General features: G+C 42.4%; 1 protein-coding gene and 1 pseudogene across 2 annotated transcripts; one reads left to right on the top strand and one right to left on the bottom strand.

Annotated features, from left to right (window-relative positions):
- Positions 1 to 331: 331 nt before the first annotated feature.
- LOC308432598 (large ribosomal subunit protein uL4-like) lies at positions 332 to 1,592 on the bottom strand (annotated as a pseudogene). The gene has a single exon. The product of its transcript is annotated as a large ribosomal subunit protein uL4-like (transcript).
- A 10,006-nt stretch (positions 1,593 to 11,598) lies between these two features.
- Positions 11,599 to 17,690, top strand: MALSU1 (mitochondrial assembly of ribosomal large subunit 1). The gene is made up of 4 exons (XM_080932061.1): positions 11,599 to 11,861; positions 12,786 to 12,964; positions 16,000 to 16,081; positions 17,484 to 17,690. Exons 1-4 carry the CDS (start codon positions 11,624 to 11,626, stop codon positions 17,669 to 17,671), a joined length of 687 nt encoding a protein of 228 aa, XP_080788187.1. The 5' UTR covers positions 11,599 to 11,623; the 3' UTR covers positions 17,672 to 17,690.
- Positions 17,691 to 19,337: the final 1,647 nt, after the last annotated feature.

The following is a 19,337-nucleotide window of genomic DNA, read 5'->3' as shown; positions in this document are numbered from 1 at the left end:
GAGCTCCATCCTCCTTCTGGTCTGCACCTACACATGCAGTCTTGGATCAGAGTACCACAACCACACCCCACAGCTCCACGTGCCTCCCAGGAGGCCTGCTCAAACCCAGGACACCAGGCCAACACCAGAGACAAACATGGTGAAAGGCAAACACAAGAACATAATCAACAGAAACCAATGCAATATGGCACCATCAGAAGCCAGCTCTTACTACAGCAGCCCCAGGGTCCCATAACACACCCGAAGAGCGTGACTGTAATCTTTTTATTCTTCTCACTACTCAAATAGGCTGTATCTATTTGCTCTCTGGAATTTAACAAACTTTAATAGTTTATGCTGCAGGCTTCTTTTCTCCTGTGGTAGGTTTCTTCTCTGCTGGTTTCTTGGTAGCCACCTTTCCCCCTGCAGGCTTCTTCAGCTTCCTGACATCCATAGGTTTCTTTCCTTTCTTGCCTACTGCAGGCTTCTTCTCTGGAACAATCTTCTTGGATTTGGCTGCCTGTGCAGCAGCCACCACTTCCAGTTTTTCCACCCGAAGTTTGTGATTTCTGGCCTGGTGAAGAATGGTGTTCCTGCGTGTAGTCTTTGCATAAGGGTTCAGCTTCAACGTGATTCTCGGGTTCTTCAGTGGATTCTTCTTCAAGACTCTACGCTGAATCTTTTTGTGTGGCGCTCAGAGGCTCTCTGGATCTCTGGGCTTTTCAAGATTTTGCTAAGGTCTGTGTGCATCATCTTGTGCATGGGAAGGTTATAGTGACTCTTGAGGGAAGCAGCCTTACACCAAGTGCCATACAGCTCATCCAACTTCTAGAAAGTACTTTCTTTCAGCCCAAATGCAAAAACACCCCCACATGCCCACCAGGAGCAAGTTTCAGAATGGTCAGCTTGCTGACATTAAGCAGAGCAATGCCAGGATGTTTCTGAAGACCTTGATGACACCATTGTCTTCATTATAGATGGTGCAGGGTCCCCTGCGCTGGATCCACCACTGGTTTCTCATTTTGCCCTTGCCAACCCTCATTCTCTGAGAGGCATAGACCTTTTGATGTCATCCCTGATCTTCTTGTAACTTTCAACTTCATCTTCAACCACCAAAGGCAGTTCAGAAACTTCCCCAATAAGATGACCTTTAGACATCACCAAAGCTGGTAAGGCTGAGGCAGCCAGGGCAGAACAGATGGCATATTGTTTTTTTGGTTGTGTTTACTCTGTGGTGCCAATGATGCTAGGTTTTGGGTGGTGCAAACATGCGGCTTCCATGACACATATTTCTAAAGGCACCCTGGCCAGCACACTGGGTCCCATCACCTTGAATTCTTGGAAGTTGAGCCATAGCTCTGCAAGTACCCCAAGACTCATCACTGGTCTGATGGCCGGCTAATTCACTGACTGCACAGGGCTGTCTGTTGTTTTTCCTCAAGGTGGTGTGAATGAAGAATCTGAGCTTTGAACACAGCTGGCAATGTGACATTCTTGCCAGGTGACTCCCCTTTTCAGAGCATGCCTATATGAGGGGACAGGCACAAGCCATGGCAGGGAGAGGAGAAGGCCACACTCCTCTCTGATGACTGTGATCTTAAACCCCATTTCATGAAGATTATAGGGTTCTTTAAAGAAGATATAAATAATTCTCCTAAATAAATACAGGAAAATACAATAAATGGGTGGAAGCCCTTAAAGGGGAAACAAATAAATCCCTCAAAGAAATACAGGAAAATACAGCCAAACAGGTGAAGGAAACAAATAAAATGGTCAGGGCCTAAATATGGAAATAGAAGCAATAAAGGAAATGCAAATGGAGGCAACCCGGGAGATAGAAAACCTAAAGATGAAAACTATAGATGAAAGCATCACCAACAGAATACAAGAGATGGAAGAGAAAATCTCAGGCATAGGGGATACCATAGAAGAAATTGATAGATCAGACAAAGAAAATGTCACTGTGAAAATGGACACTATGAAAACACCAAACCTTCACAGTACAAAGAGCCAGAAAACATCTTCAACAAAATCATAGAAGAAAACTTCCTAACATAAAGAAAGTGATGGCTATAAATGTAAAAGAAGTTTACAGAACACCAAATAGACCAGAAAAAGTCCTCCCATCACAAAGTAATCAAAACACGAAATGTGGAGAGCAAAGAAAGAATAGTGAGAGCTGTAAGGGGGAAAGGTCACATAATGTCCAAAGGCAGACCTATCAGGATTACACCTGACTGTTCATCAGAGACCCTAGAAACCAGAAGATCCAGACAAATAGATATCTTATAGACCCTAAAAGGCCACAGATGCCATCCCCAATTACTATACCCAGCAAAACTCTTAATCATTATAGATGGAGAAACCAACATATTCTATGACAAAACCAAATTTAAACAATATCTTTCTGTGAATACAGCCCTACAGAGGATCCTAGAAGAAAAATTTCAACACAAGGAGGGTAACTACAGCCAAAAACAAAAAAACAAAACAAAAAAAAAAAACCAAAAAAAACCACAAAGACGGCTAATATTAATACTTCTCAAACTATTCCACAAAATAGAAACAAAAGGAACACTACGTAATTCATTCTGTGAGGCACAATCACCAAGTAACCTAAACCCCACAAAGACTCAACAAAGAGAACCTCAGACCAATCTCATGTATGAACTCTGATGCAAAAATAAATACAAGTACACATATCAAAATCATTCACATGACTAAGAAGGCTTCACGCCAGGGATGCCATATATAAAAATTCATTAATTCAATTCACTATGTAAACAAACTAGAAGAAAAACCCACATGATTAGGCTGAAGAGATGGTTTAGAGCACCAACTGCACTTCCAGAGGTCCTGAGTTCTATTCCCAGCAACCATGTGGTGGCTTACAACCATCTGTAATGGGCATATGATGCCCTCTTTTGGTGTGTCTGAAGACAGTGACAGTGTACCCATATACATGAAATAAATAAATAAATCTTCTTTAAAATACGTAATTATCTCATTAGATGATGAAAAATATTTCCACAAAATCCAACATCCCTTCATGTTAAAAGTCTTGGAAAATTAGGGATACATAATAAAGGCAATATACAGCAAGCCAAGAGCCAACATCAAATTAAATGAAGAGAAACTTGAAACAATCCCACTAAAATCAGGGACAAGACAAGGTTGCCCACTCTCTCCTTATTTATTCAATATAGTACTTGAAGTTCTAGATAGAGCATTAAGACAACAAAAGGAGATCAAGAGGATAAAAATTCAAAAGGAAGAAGTCAAGGCTGAATGATGGCATATACAAGCAATTCCAAAAATTCTGCCAGAGAACTGCTATACCTGCTAAACAACTTCTGAAAAGTAGCTGGATATAAAATTAACTCAAAAAAAAAAAAAAAACCCAGTAGCTTTTCTTTATACAAATGATAATGATAAATAGGCAGAGAAAAAAATTAGGGAAACAACACCTTTTGCAACAGCCATAAATAATATAAAATATCTTGGTATAACTCTAACCAAGCTAGTGAAAGATCTGTATGACAAAAACTTCAAGCCCATGAAAGGAGAAATTGAAGAAGATATTGGAAGATGGAGAGATCTCCCATGCTCATGAATAAGTAGGATTCACATAGTAAAAATGGCCATCTTACCAAAAACAACCAATGCAGATTCAATGCAATTCCCATCAAAATTCCAACACATTTTTATTTTAAAGAACTTGAAAGGGCAATTCTCAACTTTATAAAGGAAAATAAAAAACCCAGGATAACTAAAAACAATCCTGAACAATAAATGAACAGCATGTGTGACCTCAAGCTGTATTACAGAGCAATGTTGATAAAAACTGCATGGTATTGGTACAGAGACAGACAAGTTGATCAATGGAATCGAATCAAAGACCTAGAAGTAAATCCACACACCTATGAACACTTGATTTTTGATAAAGAAGCCAAAACAACACAATGGGGGAGGCACCTTCTATAAATAGTGCTGGTCTAACTGGATGTCTGCATGTAGAAAAATGCAAATACGTCTATATTTATCACCTTACACAAAACTCAAGTCCAAGTGGACCCAAGACCTCAACATAAAACTGACTACAATAAATCTCGTAGACAAGAAAGTGGGAAATAACCCTGAACACGTTGATACAGGAGACAGTTTCCTGAACAGAACACCAATGGCTCAGGCTCTAAGATTGCCAACTGAGAGATGGAACCTCATGAAACTAAAAAGCTTCTGTAAGGCAAAGAATACTGTCAATATGACAAAATGGCAGTTTACAGATTGGGAAAAGATTTTCCTCAACCCTACATCTGACAGAGAGCTAATATCCAAAATATATAAAGAACTCAAGAAGTTAGACTAAAGAAAACCAAATGACTTAATTAAAAGATAGGATGCAGAGCTAAACAGAGAATTCTCAACAGAGGAATTTTGACTAGCAGGAAGTATTTAAAGAAATTCTCAACCTCTTTAGTCATCAGGAACTTGCAAATCAAAACCCTGAAATTCAACCTTATATCAATCAGAATGGCTAGGATAAAAAAATCAAGCAACAGCACATGCTGACAAGGATGTGGTAAAAGAGGAACAATCCTTTATTGCTGGTGGTAGTGCAATCTTGTATAACCACTCTGGAAATCAATCAGGCTGTTTCTGAAAAATTGAAAATAGTTCTACCTAAAGACCTAGCTATACCACTCCTGGGCATATATCCAAAAGATGCTCCACCATACCACAAGGGCTTCACTATGTTCGAAGCAGCCTTATTCATAATAGCCAGAAACGGAAAGTAACCCAGATGTCCCTCAATCAAGGAGTGGATACAGAAAATGTGGTTCATTTACACAATGGAATACTATTCAGCTATTAAAAACAAGGACATCATGACTTTGCAGACAAATGAATTGAACTAGAAAATATCCCGAAGGGGGTAACCCTGATCCAAAAGGACATGCATGGTATGCACGCACTGATAATAGCCATGAAGTACAAAATACCCATGATTCACCCCCACAGACCCAAGAAGTTAAACAAGAAGAAAGCCCCAAATGAAGGTGCTTGAATCACACTTAGAACATTGAACAAAGTGGTCATAGAAGGGATGGATGTTGGTGGAGGAAACCGGGGAAGGGATTGGTGTGGGAACAGTAAACCATGTAGAGTCTGAGACCTGGAGACTTGGTGGGTACACATCTGAGACTTAGGCAACTCCCTGCTCCCTGACAAATTTCTGTCCTGGAACTCGTGCCACACTCCCTACATAGGAAACGGGACCATCGGTCACATAGGCCCAGAATAGAGTTCTCCATGTTAATGAGATACCTAGAGGCCATGATGGTTTAGCCAATAAGCTGCCTTCCTAGACATTCCTCCCTGCAAAAGGTAATCTTGGGTCCACCCTGAGAAATGCGTACAGTACACTATGTGGGAGATAGAGGCTGAGAGAGTTCTGAATTCATGTTCTGGAGGGTATGGAGAATGTGGGGGCTCATGTCATATGAGTAAATATTACAAGGCAGTAAACATTCTTTCGTGGGAAAACTATTAGAGCTGAGAACAGGGGCTGTACATCAATTAGGTGAGTTATAGAAGAAAACACTGTATATTATGGCAAAAGAAAAATCCATAAAAAGGTCCCATAGCCTCTTGTAATGTGTCTTGAGTCTTTAATATAATGTAAGCATTTGTTCCAGATGTTGCCAAGGGTGGAAGTGGCAAAGTTCACTTTCTTAGGTTGCAGCTTGAACCATGCTTGCCTTTCCTCTCTGCCGTCTTCCACCCATACTTCAAAACATTCTCTTGCTATTGCTTTGCTCATAATTTTCTTTTCAATATCACAGCATAGCTCCTCTACCAGGTTTAACACTCCACACCTTCCTGTGGGTCTGTATCTGCTCCACCATTGGGCATGGCCCCTTGAGAAAGCAGAATGCAGGGAGTTCGATTGTACTTATCCCATGCGGCTGCTGGGGTGGGTGTTGGGTTGTAGGGAAGCACTGAGGTACCACTCTGGGGTGGGAAAACAGGAGCTGCTTCTGGGATCCCTGAGCCTGTGACAAGGCCAGGGCCACAGGGTTCTTAGACTCTTGGACATCCAGGTGCTTTTGGGAGTCTCAGAAGAGCTGAAAATGGAGTCGGGTACCAGGGGTGAGGGGTAGCTCCAGCTTGTCCCAGTGGGGTGATTGTCCTTAGCTTGGCAGAGGCAGGCTTGGTGGCAGCTGTGACTAGAAGCTCAGAGTGGCCTACTACAGGAGAATTAAGCTGCAGCTCTGTAGTTGAAGGCTTTCTCCATGGCTCCCCAGGGAGGATTTTGATGTAAGAGACAGTCCATTTTATTTGAAACCATTTTATTGGGTGTTTATGGTGAAAAATTGATATAGAACATACCATACCCACTTCTTACGGTAGACCTGAGATCAAATACCTTTTGCAAGAAGGGAAGATTATTGGCTAAGCCCTCCAGGCCTTTAGGTACCTCGTTAGCATGGAAAACTCTGTTTTGGGCCTATGTAACCATAGGACATGCCTCTTTTATGTGAGGAGCATGGCACATATTCCAGTTGAGAATCTGGCAGGGAGAGGAAAGTTGCCTAAGTCTCAGGTGTGTGCTCACAGACCCGCTCTACCTTACTACACTTCCTGGCATGGTTTTACCATCCAGTACCCTCCTTTCTCCTTCTACCTTCCCTTCCTTTCCCACTTCCCTTCCCTTCTGTTTCTTGGAGACAAGGTCTTGCTATGTACCCTTTGCTGGCCTGGAACTTACTATATAGCTGAAGACAGCCAGGAACATCCAACTATCCTCCTGCCTCAGTCACCTAAGTGCTGGAGTTACACACACACACACACACACACACACACACACACACACACACACATGAGAGAGAGACAGAGACACAGAGAGACAGAGACAGAACAGAGGCAGAGAGGCAGAGAATCATGCCTTATGTTTTGTGTGTGTGTGTGTGTGTGTGTGTGTGTGCGCGCGCGCGCACGCGATCTAGCTACATGTACATCCGCATGCCAGAAGAGGACATCAGATCACATTTCAGATATTTGTGAGCTAGTATATGGTTGCTGGTAACTGAACTCGGGATCTCTGAAAGAGCAGCCAGGGCTCCTAACCACTTGGCTTATATTTCTAAGAAACAAGGTCCCTGAGACTGCTGCTAGGCCCAGCTGGTGGTCAAAGTGTGCTGTTTCTTATGGAATGAACAACAGTGTCTTATAGAACCCAACTCTTCCCAACACAACACAGTGCTTGTGGCTGACCCCCAACATCCCTGGATTCAGGATCAAAGTTGACTGTGGATTTGCCTCTGGACAGCTCCCAAGCCACAGACCACCCCACTTATCCTGCCTCTTTAGCCTTGGGCAGCACAAGCAAAAATCCCAAGCAAAGACCCCTCTTCCAACCTACTGATATGTTCTGTCCTCCTTTGGGTGTAGTGCCACTTGTTAATTGTGACCATGTGATGGGATTTTTCTAATAAACTTTATACAAATGCCTACGTCTGAAGCATTTCTTCTTGTAGCTGGCTTTGCTACTTTGTGGATTCTTCTTTTCCACCCTTTATCCTACTGTTTGACCCCCTTATCGGTAGATAGGAGAGAAAGAAGAACAGAGGGGAGAGAGAAATAGAGATCTCTGAATCTAACTTATTTCTACCTGTTTCTGCATTGCTGGTAGTCAGTCTTTGCTACTTCGGGGGTTATTCTTTTTCCCACCCTTTATCCCCCCACCCCAGTTTCAGCCCTTATCACTAGATAGGAGAGAAAGAAGGATGGGGTGTGGAGAGAGATAGAGATCTCTGAATCTAATTTCTTTTTTCTTGTTTCTTCTTTCAGCATGACTACTAACAAACCAAAACCACCGCCGCCACCACCCCTTGCAACGAGCAACAACCATCCACCCTCCCTGCCTCTCGGGGCACTAGCATTTATATACCCTCTAAAAAGTTCCCAGAATTCCAACCATCACAGTCATAGAAACTGTGTGCGGCAAGTAGAACCACGCCTCTGCTAGAGCACAGGGCAAACCATAGTCAGCTGCTGCTGACAATCGGAAGCAGCCTCACAGCCCCACACATTCTGGGATTTAAATGAAAACAGTTTCTTACAATATTTCTCTGTTTTTTTAGAGAAACCAAAAATTCCAGAATTCTCACAATATCTTCCCCATGAAGTCAATTCATAGCAAAATACTATGTAGTCAAGCTCTACATGATAGATCAATGAGAATGTTATTGATTGAATGTTACTACCTTACAGTAGTATTGTCTGTGCAAAAGGGAACACAGTATGAATTCCCTGACCTCTACATGTTTACAGTCTAGGACAAATGAAGCAGGAACACACACAAGGAACAATGTGATAGCAGTTCACCTTGTCATGGAAACCATGCAGATGACTTCTATGAGAATATGAGGAAAAAGGCAGGTCTACATGTTGGTCCCAAAAGATTACAATGCCTGGAAATGTTTTACTTAGTTTATGTATGACATTTGTACAATGGAATTGCTTGGTGATGCCAATTTTCAGAGCATGTGTCTATGGCTGATAATGTTTAACTATATCGATTTCCTTGTGATCACATAAAGTTCTGTCGCATATGCAGATGGTTTGACAACAAATACAAGTGAGAACAAAGCTCTTGGACAGTCATGTGGAAACACAGAGCAGATGGCAAACGTCAAGAAATACCAACTTCATACCCATGGGGAAATAGAACTGAAGAAGGGACGAGAACTCAGAGAAGATAACTTCCTCCGTAATCATTTACTTCTCTAACAGAACCATTGTAAGTATTTGTAGTGGTACACACAGGTGCTTATACAACTTCTGAATTTATTATTTTGTTTCAGGGTTTTACCATGTAATCTTGGTTGGCCTTGAACTTACTATGTAGACCAGGTTGTCTTGAACTCACAGAAACCCAGCTACTTATGCCTCCCAAGTATGGGGTTAAAGGCATGAACCACCACTCCTGGCAAATTTCTGAGTCTAATAAGACATTTTTCAACATTAATGCTAGGTTTTCCCATTTTCTTTAAAGAATTAATAGTATCAAATACCTTGGGGACACCTACTGTGTATTTGGTGGTGTTCCACTGTGCATTTGGGGCTGCTCGGGAAGCTTTCTTCTTAGGTACTTGGCCTTTGCTTTCAGTTTGTTCCCTACATATATGAGTCTGATCAATCCAGTGTTCTTACTGAGGTGGCCTCTATACTGCTGCCCACAGTGGGAACATCGTGCAAAGGCTGTAGGTGAAGGGCTGACCCGAAAGCAGTCCCAAACCAGGCCTTTACTCCCCTGTCTTTGTCCCACTTTAATCCAGAATAGTAGATGCTCTTTGTGGACTTCCCACAAAGGACTCTGCATATATTTAAAGACTACTTAAAAATTTATCCTTCGGCAGTTTCATACATGCATATAATAATGTATCTTGATCATATCTATTCCCAGATCTCCCCCCTCACTTTCCTGAACACCCCCCCACTTCAAGCCCTTTCTCTGTATAGCCCATTGAGTCTAATTAGTGCTACGGATATGCGCACGGGTATGTGGCCATCCACAAAAGCACGAGCAACCAACAGCAGCTGCACTCTGCCCTCCTCAACAGTTCCCATCTCTTGCCAACAGCTCCTCAGCTAGGGATGAGGTCTCATGTGCTCCTTCCCACTCTATGTTGTATTATTGATTGGTTTGATCTTGTGCAGAAAGCCATAGCTTCAGTGACTCACGTCCATGAGGTAGCATTTCATAATACTCCTTCCCAATCCCCAGTTCTTACAGCCTTCCTTCCCCTGCACCCTGATGGTCCCTGAGCCTTAGGGAAGGTCTTGATATAGATGTCCCATTGAGGGATTAGAACTCAACAGTCACATAGCTTTGGCACTTTAACCAGTTATGAGTCTCTGTAATAAGTGTACACATAAATATTTAAAGGGTAGTTTGACAACAAGCCAAAGCAATAGGAACAGGTTTCCTCAGGACCTATGGCCTCTCCAATCATGTTTTTGCTTTGATAGGGTTTACAAGACTAGGCATGGATTCCCTCCTGTGAGGTAGGGCTTAAATCTAATCAGAAAATGGTTGGTTAACCCCATAACTCATGCCACTATTGAATCAGTGGGCACATCTTGCCTGGCGCTTCGGGATTATATCATTCAGGGTAAGCACACTGGTTACTTTTCTCCACCAGTGACCTGCATGCCACCTCCAACTCGGTGAAAGCTGGTCATCGAGGAAGAAGTTTTTAGATTAGTTACAGCATGAAAACAAGAAGTGTTGTCTTCAGTGATACGGTCTTACCATCTAATTAAGGTAGACAACCAAAAAGCAATAGGCTAGGTTTTTTGTTTGGGTGGGTCTATGGCCACCCTGACCAACAATGTAGGGAGGATAGTATCCCAAACCCAGCACTGAGATTTTCATTTAATCACCCATATCTTATTTTAAAAAACATATGTATGTATGTATGTGAGTACACTATTGTTATCCTCAGACACATCAGAAGAGGGCATTGGACCCCATTACAGATGGTTGTGAGACACCATGTGGTTGCTGGGAATTGAACTAAGGACCTCTAGAAGAGCAGTCAGTACTCTTAACCCCTGAGCCATCTCTCCAGCCCAACCTATATCTTCTGCTGGAAGCAATCAACCATCCCTGATGTCTCCATTCAAACATTTCTTTTTTTGTATGATTCATTTTTGTTTTGTGTTGTATTTTTATGTGTTCAGGTGTTTTGCCCACATATATATCTGTACAGTTTGTGTGTACACTTCATCTGAAGAGGGCATTTGATGCCACTGAAATAATTATAATTGGTTGTGAGTTGCTATGTGTGTGCTGAAAATTAAATCCAGGTCCTCTGGAAGAGCAGTCTGTGCTTTTGACTGATCAGCCATCTTTCTAGTTCTTAAATTTAGGTTTTTTTTTTTTTTTTTTTTTTTTTTTTGACAGTGGGAGATGGCTAAAACTATTTAATTCCTAACTGACAGGGTTAATTTCTGCATATTTGGAGGTGGAAAGAAAAAGAGATAGGAGAGAGCTAGAGAGGGTTTAAAGGGGCTGGAGAAAGTGGGAGAGAAGGAAGAGGGAGAAAAGAAAAGGAGAAAGATGAGGAAAAGGAGGTGGGCAACCTTTAATTCCTTTTAAGATGTATTTATTTATGCATACCTACAAGACAGAAGAGGGCATCAGATCCCATTATAGATGGTTGTGAGCCACCATGTCATTGCTGGGAATCAACTCTCAGAACCTCTGGAAGGGCAGACAGTGCTCTTAACTGTAGAACCACCAGCCTCATAAAAAGTATTTAGGCTCACTTTTTTCTTTGTTCCTTCCTTTTTTTAAGAGACAAGATTTTTCTGTGTAGCTGACTGGCCTGGAACTCACTCTGTAGACTAGGCTGGCCTCGAATTCAGAGATCACACTGCCTCTGTCTCCCGAGTGGGGGAAGTAAAAGCGTAAGCCAGCACCATCAATACCATCCTTGTCGTTCTTTAGTAAATGAGTCCCCTGCCAATCCGTCTAAATTTTCACTTCCGGTTACAGCCCCGGCCACTTCGTGACGTAAAATCCTGGAGCCGCTGGGAAGCCCCGCCTCCTAGAGAAGTCGCGGGGATAGATATGGGTCCGGGTTGGTCACCCGCGCGACGAATGTGGCCGCTGCTGTGGCGCAGAGTGTTCTCCCAGAGAGCGAGCCCCGCGGTGGCTTCTGTTCCCTGGCTTCCACGGCTGGCAGAGCGATGGCTTCCCGCGGGGCCCGCGACCTGCCTGACCCCGAGCCCGATGCGCGGCCTGCACCATGGGTCTCAGCCCGAGGAGCGGACGGATGGCGACGCTCGCCTGCAGCCCGGAGCCGCAGGTACGCGGGCAGACAGCTTGTGGCCGGGCCTGACCCAGGCGGCCTTGGCTTTCCTGTGCGCTTCGGGGACGGAGAACTATCCATTCGCGCAGACGCAGAGCTGGAAGGGATTTGTGAAGGTGGTTGGCACCAACTTTCTTTTGCATAGCGAAGAGACCTGGAGGCCAGATGGCGTGTTATTTTCAAAATCCCAGTTATATCGCTGGCCACATTCGTCCTTTGGCATCACAACCCAGGGTCATAGCAGATGGACTGATTGGTCTTAGTAGCATCAGTCCTACCAGCCACGTTTCTTCATATCCGTTGAAGGCTGTGGACCAGGTACTGTCTGAGAACACGCCTACCTCACAATGATAGTTAAGTAACCTTTTTTAGCTGTGATTATATTTAACTTGCCCAATGCCCTAGGATATTACCCTCTTCTCCAAACCATGCCGCTGGTCGTTGTGTAGCTTCTCTGCATTTGCCATATGTTGTTCATTTCAGTACTAGTGAGTAGAAAGCCATTTGCTAGTTTTCCATTTGGTAATAGCGTCTGTAATCTGAGCATTCTGCCTAGAAATGCCTAGCGGTACTTTAGGAAACTGTTTCCAGGTTCAGTTTTGAGCTAATTTTTTGGTTGGTTGTTTGGTTTTGAGTGGAGGTGGTATTAGGGGTTGGAACTAGGGCCATCTACATACCACCACTGAAGCACACTTGTTAATCTTTTGAAAAACAAAGTCTTTAGACATTGTCTTCCCGAGTTTTCTACCTAGCATTGAACCTGGGATCCTCCTCATGTTCACCAAAGCATTTTGGATATAAACACACTCTTAGAGGAGCAATTCCACCGTCTCCAGGAGACTTTGTGTCAGTCTGATTCTGTAGATAAATGTAGGTCTGTATTTTCCTCAGCCATCTGACACAAGCATTTCTGCATTTCAGATCACATTGGTGCCAAGTTTGACATCGACATGCTGGTTTCACTTCTGAGGCAAGAAAATGCAAGAGACATTTGTGTGATCAAGGTTCCTCCAGAAATGAGATACACAGACTACTTTGTAATTGGCAGTGGGACTTCCACCCGACACTTACATGCTATGGTCCACTACATTGTGAAGATGGTAGGGTGCTCTCCTTTGTTTTGAACCTTTACCTAGAGAGTGACTTGGTACATTAGGATGGGAGCATCACACAAGCAGCTACAAAGGAAGCCTGGATTCTAGAATCCACAAGAGTGACTTTTATAATATTTCAAAGTGAAACGTTTGGGAACAAGTACTTAGCTCTGTTGAGTCCAGATAATTTCTAATTCATGTCTTTTGACATCATTTTACGGGGGATAGATACTCTTTGTTAACAATTGGTCAAAGAAAAGGCAGTTAAGAGCAGCTGGAGATGCCTAGAGAAGGCCTTTAAATAAAAATGGGTTGAAAGCAAACCTAGTGCAATGTGATAGATAGAAGACGTGTTTGTTTTTAACAGAGTTTCTCTGTGTAGCCCTGGCTGTCCTGGAACTCACTTCACAGACCAGGCTGGTCTTGAACTCAGAGATCCTCCTGCTTTCAGCCTCTCTAGTACTGGGATTAAAGCAATAAACCACGACCATCAGTCAAGTGGAGGAACATTCTTAGGAAGTATTTGGAGACAAGAAGACCAGGAAAGATGGAGAGAGTTATAAGGCAGAAGCTCTTAAATGCAAATGTGAGGTGGATGAAAAGTTACCAAGGCTTCTGAGTATTTAAAAAACTGGGAGGTTCTTCAGAGAAATTGCACAAGAGCAAAGAACTACAAGTATCTTTTACAAAATGTTTGTATGAGAAGGGCAAGAAAGAATGTGGTTTTCAGTATCTTACAAATACACTCAGCTCGGCCTCTAGTTTATGCCACTCAACTTGTTGTCAAGGCTCCCCTGTGCTGTAGCATGTGCCAGCTTTTGTTTTGTTCTTCCTTGTCCAGTGGTGAGGATTGAGCCCAGGATCTGTGAATGCTGGTGCTCTGCCACAGAGCTACAGCCCACCCTAGTAACGTCCTCTGTACTGTACACCTCATTTATCCATTTTGGCTGTTGTGATTGCTACTTTAAATATGGTCATAGAACTGTCCGTTGCTTTTAACGTTGGGTATACACCTAGAGGTGGAATATTTGGACTATATAGTCATTCTGTTTTTAACTTCTTTTAAATTAAGATGTACTATAAAGAACCTATGAATAATAAACATCACACTGTGAAATTAGCCAGACTGAAAGTCTTTTATTTCCAAGTAGCCCCGTCTGTTGATACTTGGAGCTACTTCCTTAGGTTCAGTGTTTCATGTTTTAAGTTAAAGGCTGTGGATCCATGAGGTTTTTTTCTTTTTTCCTGTAGGTAGATGTCCAGTTTTACCAGCACCATTTGCCGAATCTGCCATTTCCCCAATACCTGTTTTTGTCTTCCTTAAAATTAAGTAGGCAGAGCATAGTTTTTTTTCTGGGTCTTCTACTATCCTATGTCTAATTATAATTTTTTTAGATTTTTAAATCATATGTGTATATGTGTACCAGTTGTGTGCCTGGTGCCTTTGAGGTTAGAAGGTGGTGTTTGATGCCCTGGTACTGGAGTTACTGATGGTTGTAAGCCACCATGAGGATGCAGGGAACTCAACCAGGCCCTTCAAAAGCAATACTGCGGGGCCAGCTGTCTCAGGCCATATCAACCCGTCACTTCACAGTGTAACTCGGGGTCAGCAGTGCTCTTGCTCCTTAGGATTGCTTTGGTTGTTTATGGTCTTTTCTTGTCCCATTAAATTTTTCCTAAACCTGAGAAGTATACCACTGGAGTTTTGGTAGGTATTTTATTAGGTCAGTAAGTTAATTCTGGTAGTAAAGTAATTTTCACATTATCTGCCAATCAGGAGCAGAGAAGGTCTGTTGGGTGTCTTCTGTGATTTTTTTTTTCAGTGTCTTGAAGTTTCTGTTATAGAAATCCTTCTTTTTTGGGGGGTTTTATATATCCCTGTCTTAGAGTTTTACTGATGTGAACAGACACCATAACCAAGGCAACTCTTATAAGGAGAACATTTAATTGGGGCTAGCTTACAGGTTCAGAGATTCAGTCCATTATCCTCAAGGCAGGAACGTGGCAGCGTCAGGCAGGCATGGTGCAGGAAGAGCTGAGAATTCTACATCTTCATCTGAAGGCTACTAACAGAATACTGGCTTCCAGGCAGCTAGGATGAGGTATTATAGCCCACACTCACAGTGACACACTTACTCCTACAAGGCCATACCTTCTAATAGTGCCAGTACCTGGGCCAGGCATATACAAACCATCACAGTCCCTAAATATTTAATTTTTTAAAGTTATTTTTTTAACGTGTTTTCCCATTTGTTTACTCAGACTATTGTACACACACACACAACCACCAAAGTAATTAATTAAAAAAAAAACTCATATAGATTGGCTCTGTATTCTGCACCTTGAAGTTTTTATTAGGCTCCAAAGTTTTTTAGTAGACTTGTGGGTCTTATGTTAAGAATAATGCTATTTCAAGTAGGGGCTAGTTTGCCATTTATTTATAGACAAGGTCTCGGCTGTGAAGCACTGGGTGGCCTGGAACTCATGAGATCCATCTATTTCTGCCTCTTGAGTGCTGGGATTAAAGATGTGTGCCATCACACCCACTTTATTTACTTTCTTAGTTTGTGCATCTTTGTTTGAATTTTCTGTATCATCAATTCTTTAAAAAAAAAAAAACCACTCAGAATTATTTTTCAGGCATTTCAGCTATCTCCAGTTTTGGATTCTCTTATGAGAGTTAGTGGGTTGGTTGGTATAGGTGGTGAATTTGTGTTTCCTTGTGGGTTTGTGTTTTACATATCTGTTGGAGTAGGTTTGTCCTGACTTTCCCTTCTTCTGAGCCGGCTGGATATTTTGTTTTCCCAGAGCAGTGGTTTTCCACCTGTGAGCTGTGACCCCTTTGGAGGTGTCCAGTGACCCTTTCACAGGGGTCACCTAAGGCCATCAGAAATCACAGATATTTACTTTATGATTCATGGCAGTAGCAAAACTAGTTATGAAGTACCAATGAAAATAATTTTATGGTTGGGGTCATCACAAGAGAATTGTATTAAAGGGCCTCCTCCCTCCTCTAACTGCATGCACGGCCTGTTTTTCAGTATAAACACCTGAAATGTAAAAGTGATCCGTATGTCAAGATTGAGGGGAAGGACACTAAGGACTGGCTGTGTGTGGACTTTGGTAAGTTAATAGTGTGTGGCTTACGATACCCATTACTTAAACATTGTTTTCAGCTGCAGAAAGGTAGAAATCAAATTGATGAGTACTTACCAATGTTAAAATTTTGAGTTTTGAAGGTTTGACTTGATTATATCAGGTAGTATTAGTCACATGTGAAAGCTTTGCCTCCTGGAAGAACTCTTGACAATACACTTTTGGTAGAACACATACTGTATGCCTTTGTGATAGTTTCAGAACACTGTCCAGCCAGATATGTACAGGGAAAACAATACTGTATGCTTACCCTGGGGACAGGTGGCAGTCATCTGAGAGTTTAGCCTACTTGCTGTGGTGAAACACCATGACCAAATTAACTTGGGGAGGATTTGTCTCATCATCGAGAGGAGTTAGGGCAAGAAGGCACCAGGAGGCAGAAGCTGATGGAGTGGCCATGGAGGAGTGCTGCTCACCTTATAATGCAGGACCACTGGGCACTAATTAAGAAAATGTCCCTTTTTAAATGTTTACTTATTTAATGTACACGAATGAACAACACTGTAGCTATCTTTAGACACAGCAGAAGAGGGCAGATCTCATTATAGATGGTCATGAGCCACCATGTGGTTGCTGGGAACTGAACTTAGAGCAGTCAGTGCCCTTAACCACTGAGCGATCTCTACAGCCCAAGAAAATGTCTTACTGGCTTGCTGTAAGCCCAATCTTGTGGAGGCATTTCTCAGCTGAGGATCTCTCCTTTCAGATGACTATAGTTGTATCAAGTTGACATGAAACTTGCCAGCTCACAAGGTGTCATTCCAGTTTCATTTCAGGACCATTTTGGAAAAGCATAGTGTTTCTTGCAGTAGTGGCAGTGACCAGTACTGTAACCTCTGTGCTGGCTCTCTGAGGTAGCCCACAGGCCAGATAACACATAAGTAGGAGTGCTGTGGGACAACAAGGCTGTAAGCCAGGGTTTCTCAGCTTTGTGATTTTGCTGTGTGCCTGAGGAACAGGATGCTTACTATTAGCAGTATTCCCTCCCCTCTCTAGTATAAACAAAGATGTCTGTGGGTATTGAAGCACTGCTGTGAACACAGCTGCCCTGGAGGCAAATCCTGTCTAGTAGGACTGTTGACTTTGCTCACAAGATGACAGAAAAGTGAAACCTGGGAGACAGTTGTCGCAGGGTATGACCAGAGGAACCTGACAGACCCAACTTGCATTCCCATGGATTACAGTTAACAACCATCACTGGTACTACAATGGTGACCTCATTTTCATGTTAACAGAAGTTCCACAGCATCACGTTGCAGGAAGGGGGTCTACCATTTACTCTTCTAAGAAGTTAGAGGTGAGAAATGTGCATTGATAAAAATATAAGCAGTGAATTTTCTTCATTGTAATTTTTATCTGTTCCTGATAGGCAATATGGTGATCCATCTGATGCTTCCAGAAATCAGAGAAACCTATGAATTAGAGAAATTATGGACTCTGCGTTCTTTTGATGACCAGTTAGCTCAGATAGCAGCTGAGACATTACCTGAAGACTTCATTCTTGGACTAGAAGATGACACTTCATCCCTGACACCAGTGGAGTTCAACTGTAAATAAAAGCCGTTCATTCCTTTGGTAGACTGAGCCGTCTGCAGTACAGGTCCTAGCCACATCTGCTTGTCAATATATGTTCTTGTCTACCTCTTCAACACTCAACGCTGGCAGCTGTACAGAGACTAGATAAATCAGCTCACAGACTAAGAACCAGTAATTCAGTCTCAGTCTGTCAGCTACTGTCTTTCCTCTTGAGATTTTAGCATGCTGCCTTGGGTAGCACTGATCCCATGATTGACCCAAGTTCTCTGTTCAGATTATTCACTTTGTTTAAATGCAAATCTTTGCCATGACATGGTCAAAGCCTGAAAAAAAAGTACAAAAACCCCATCCATACCAGCCTTCCTCCCTTTCCCAGCTTTCCAGAAATGTCCAACGGCAGTAGTGAGTAGCAGGCGCTAGGATAAGGATAGCAGTTCTGTACTATCCAGAGTGCTCCCAAGTACAATATTTAGAATATTAGGGAAAGCCATGTAAATCTTAGTTTGTATTAAATAGGACAACCAAGGTTCACATTCTTGTAACAGGGGCTGAAAAAATAACTTATTGGTAGATTACTTTTAGTGTAAGATACAGAAAATAACTCAAGAGCACTTATCTGAAAACATACTACAGAAGCTGTGGCTTATGATGAAAAATTTATTCTGCATCAGGACCTGGAAAATGAAGCTGCATTTGGGGCACACTACAGATGAGAAATGATCTGTGAACACAAAACACAATTACAGAGTTACTCAGTACCAGGTACTCCAGACCAGCAGTGCTCAGGTGAAAGGCAACATGATTGGCCACTCTAAAAGGCTAGACACAGAATATGGCAGAATTGAAACCAACAGATAGAAATGTAGCACCTGTCAGTTTAAAAAACAAACACTGGAAAAATCAAATACTGAGGAAGAGCTCTGGCCTTAAGCATATCTCCCCTGAGATCCAAGCAGGAGAGCAGGTCACATTTTTTTTAAGCAGTTTAAATCCATATATGAAAATGTTAGATGAATCCAGTTTTAAGAAGGGGGCACTTTTTGGCTAAAACTACAAAATAGACTGGTTTTATGAAAATGTTTAGGAAATCATTTTCACAAAGTCTAAATGATATGTTGATGTTCAGAAAAACTTAAAAGCATGTAGAAGTTAATCCTGAAACAATGAGGCAAAGTGATTTTCTGAAGGGTTAATAATCCCCTCAAGGTCAGTGTAGACCGACTGTAACCACCTTATGAACAAAGCAACAAGAACAATTGAGAAAGCAGCATGGCCTTGAGGACCAGCCACACCCACAAGTGTCCACAGAACCGTTTGCATGATCTCCTACCTTGACTGTCAGGTAATGCAGGGCAGACACAAACTCTGCTGCATTTCATGGAAGAATTTTGATGAACTTAATTCTTCCACTGTTGAAACAATCTTTAAAATAGCATAGGCTCATGACAGTGCTGGGCACAAGGAGATGGAGCTTTTGTTGCCCTTCAGCCCTGTCAGACACCTGACTCCCTCATCCTCACAAAGCATTTCTTTCCATGTCTGCTCAGAGCATGGTCTGAGCTCAAGTGTGTTGGCAAGCTGAGCATCTTGTGAAACAAAACTCAGGCTATTGTTTTAAATTCTGCATTTCTTCACTGACACTCTTCCTTCTCGTGATGACGGAACAAAGCATTTACGAATTCCCACA

Source organism: Micromys minutus (genome assembly GCF_963924665.1).
Source record: "Micromys minutus genome assembly, chromosome: 18".
Taxonomy (NCBI): domain Eukaryota; kingdom Metazoa; phylum Chordata; class Mammalia; order Rodentia; family Muridae; genus Micromys; species Micromys minutus.
The sequence above is the reverse complement of the archived record's forward strand: the minus strand, read 5'-3'. Positions and strand labels throughout refer to the sequence as shown.

Excerpts from the sequence above, each read along its gene's own strand:
- MALSU1 (XM_080932061.1), top strand. The coding sequence starts at position 11,624 with ATGGGTCCGGGTTGGTCACCCGCGCGACGAATGTGGCCGCTGCTGTGG. Across the intron at positions 11,862-12,785 it reads CCTGCAGCCCGGAGCCGCAG|ATCACATTGGTGCCAAGTTT; the intron begins GTACGCGGGCAG and ends TCTGCATTTCAG. Across the intron at positions 16,082-17,483 it reads CTGGCTGTGTGTGGACTTTG|GCAATATGGTGATCCATCTG; the intron begins GTAAGTTAATAG and ends TGTTCCTGATAG.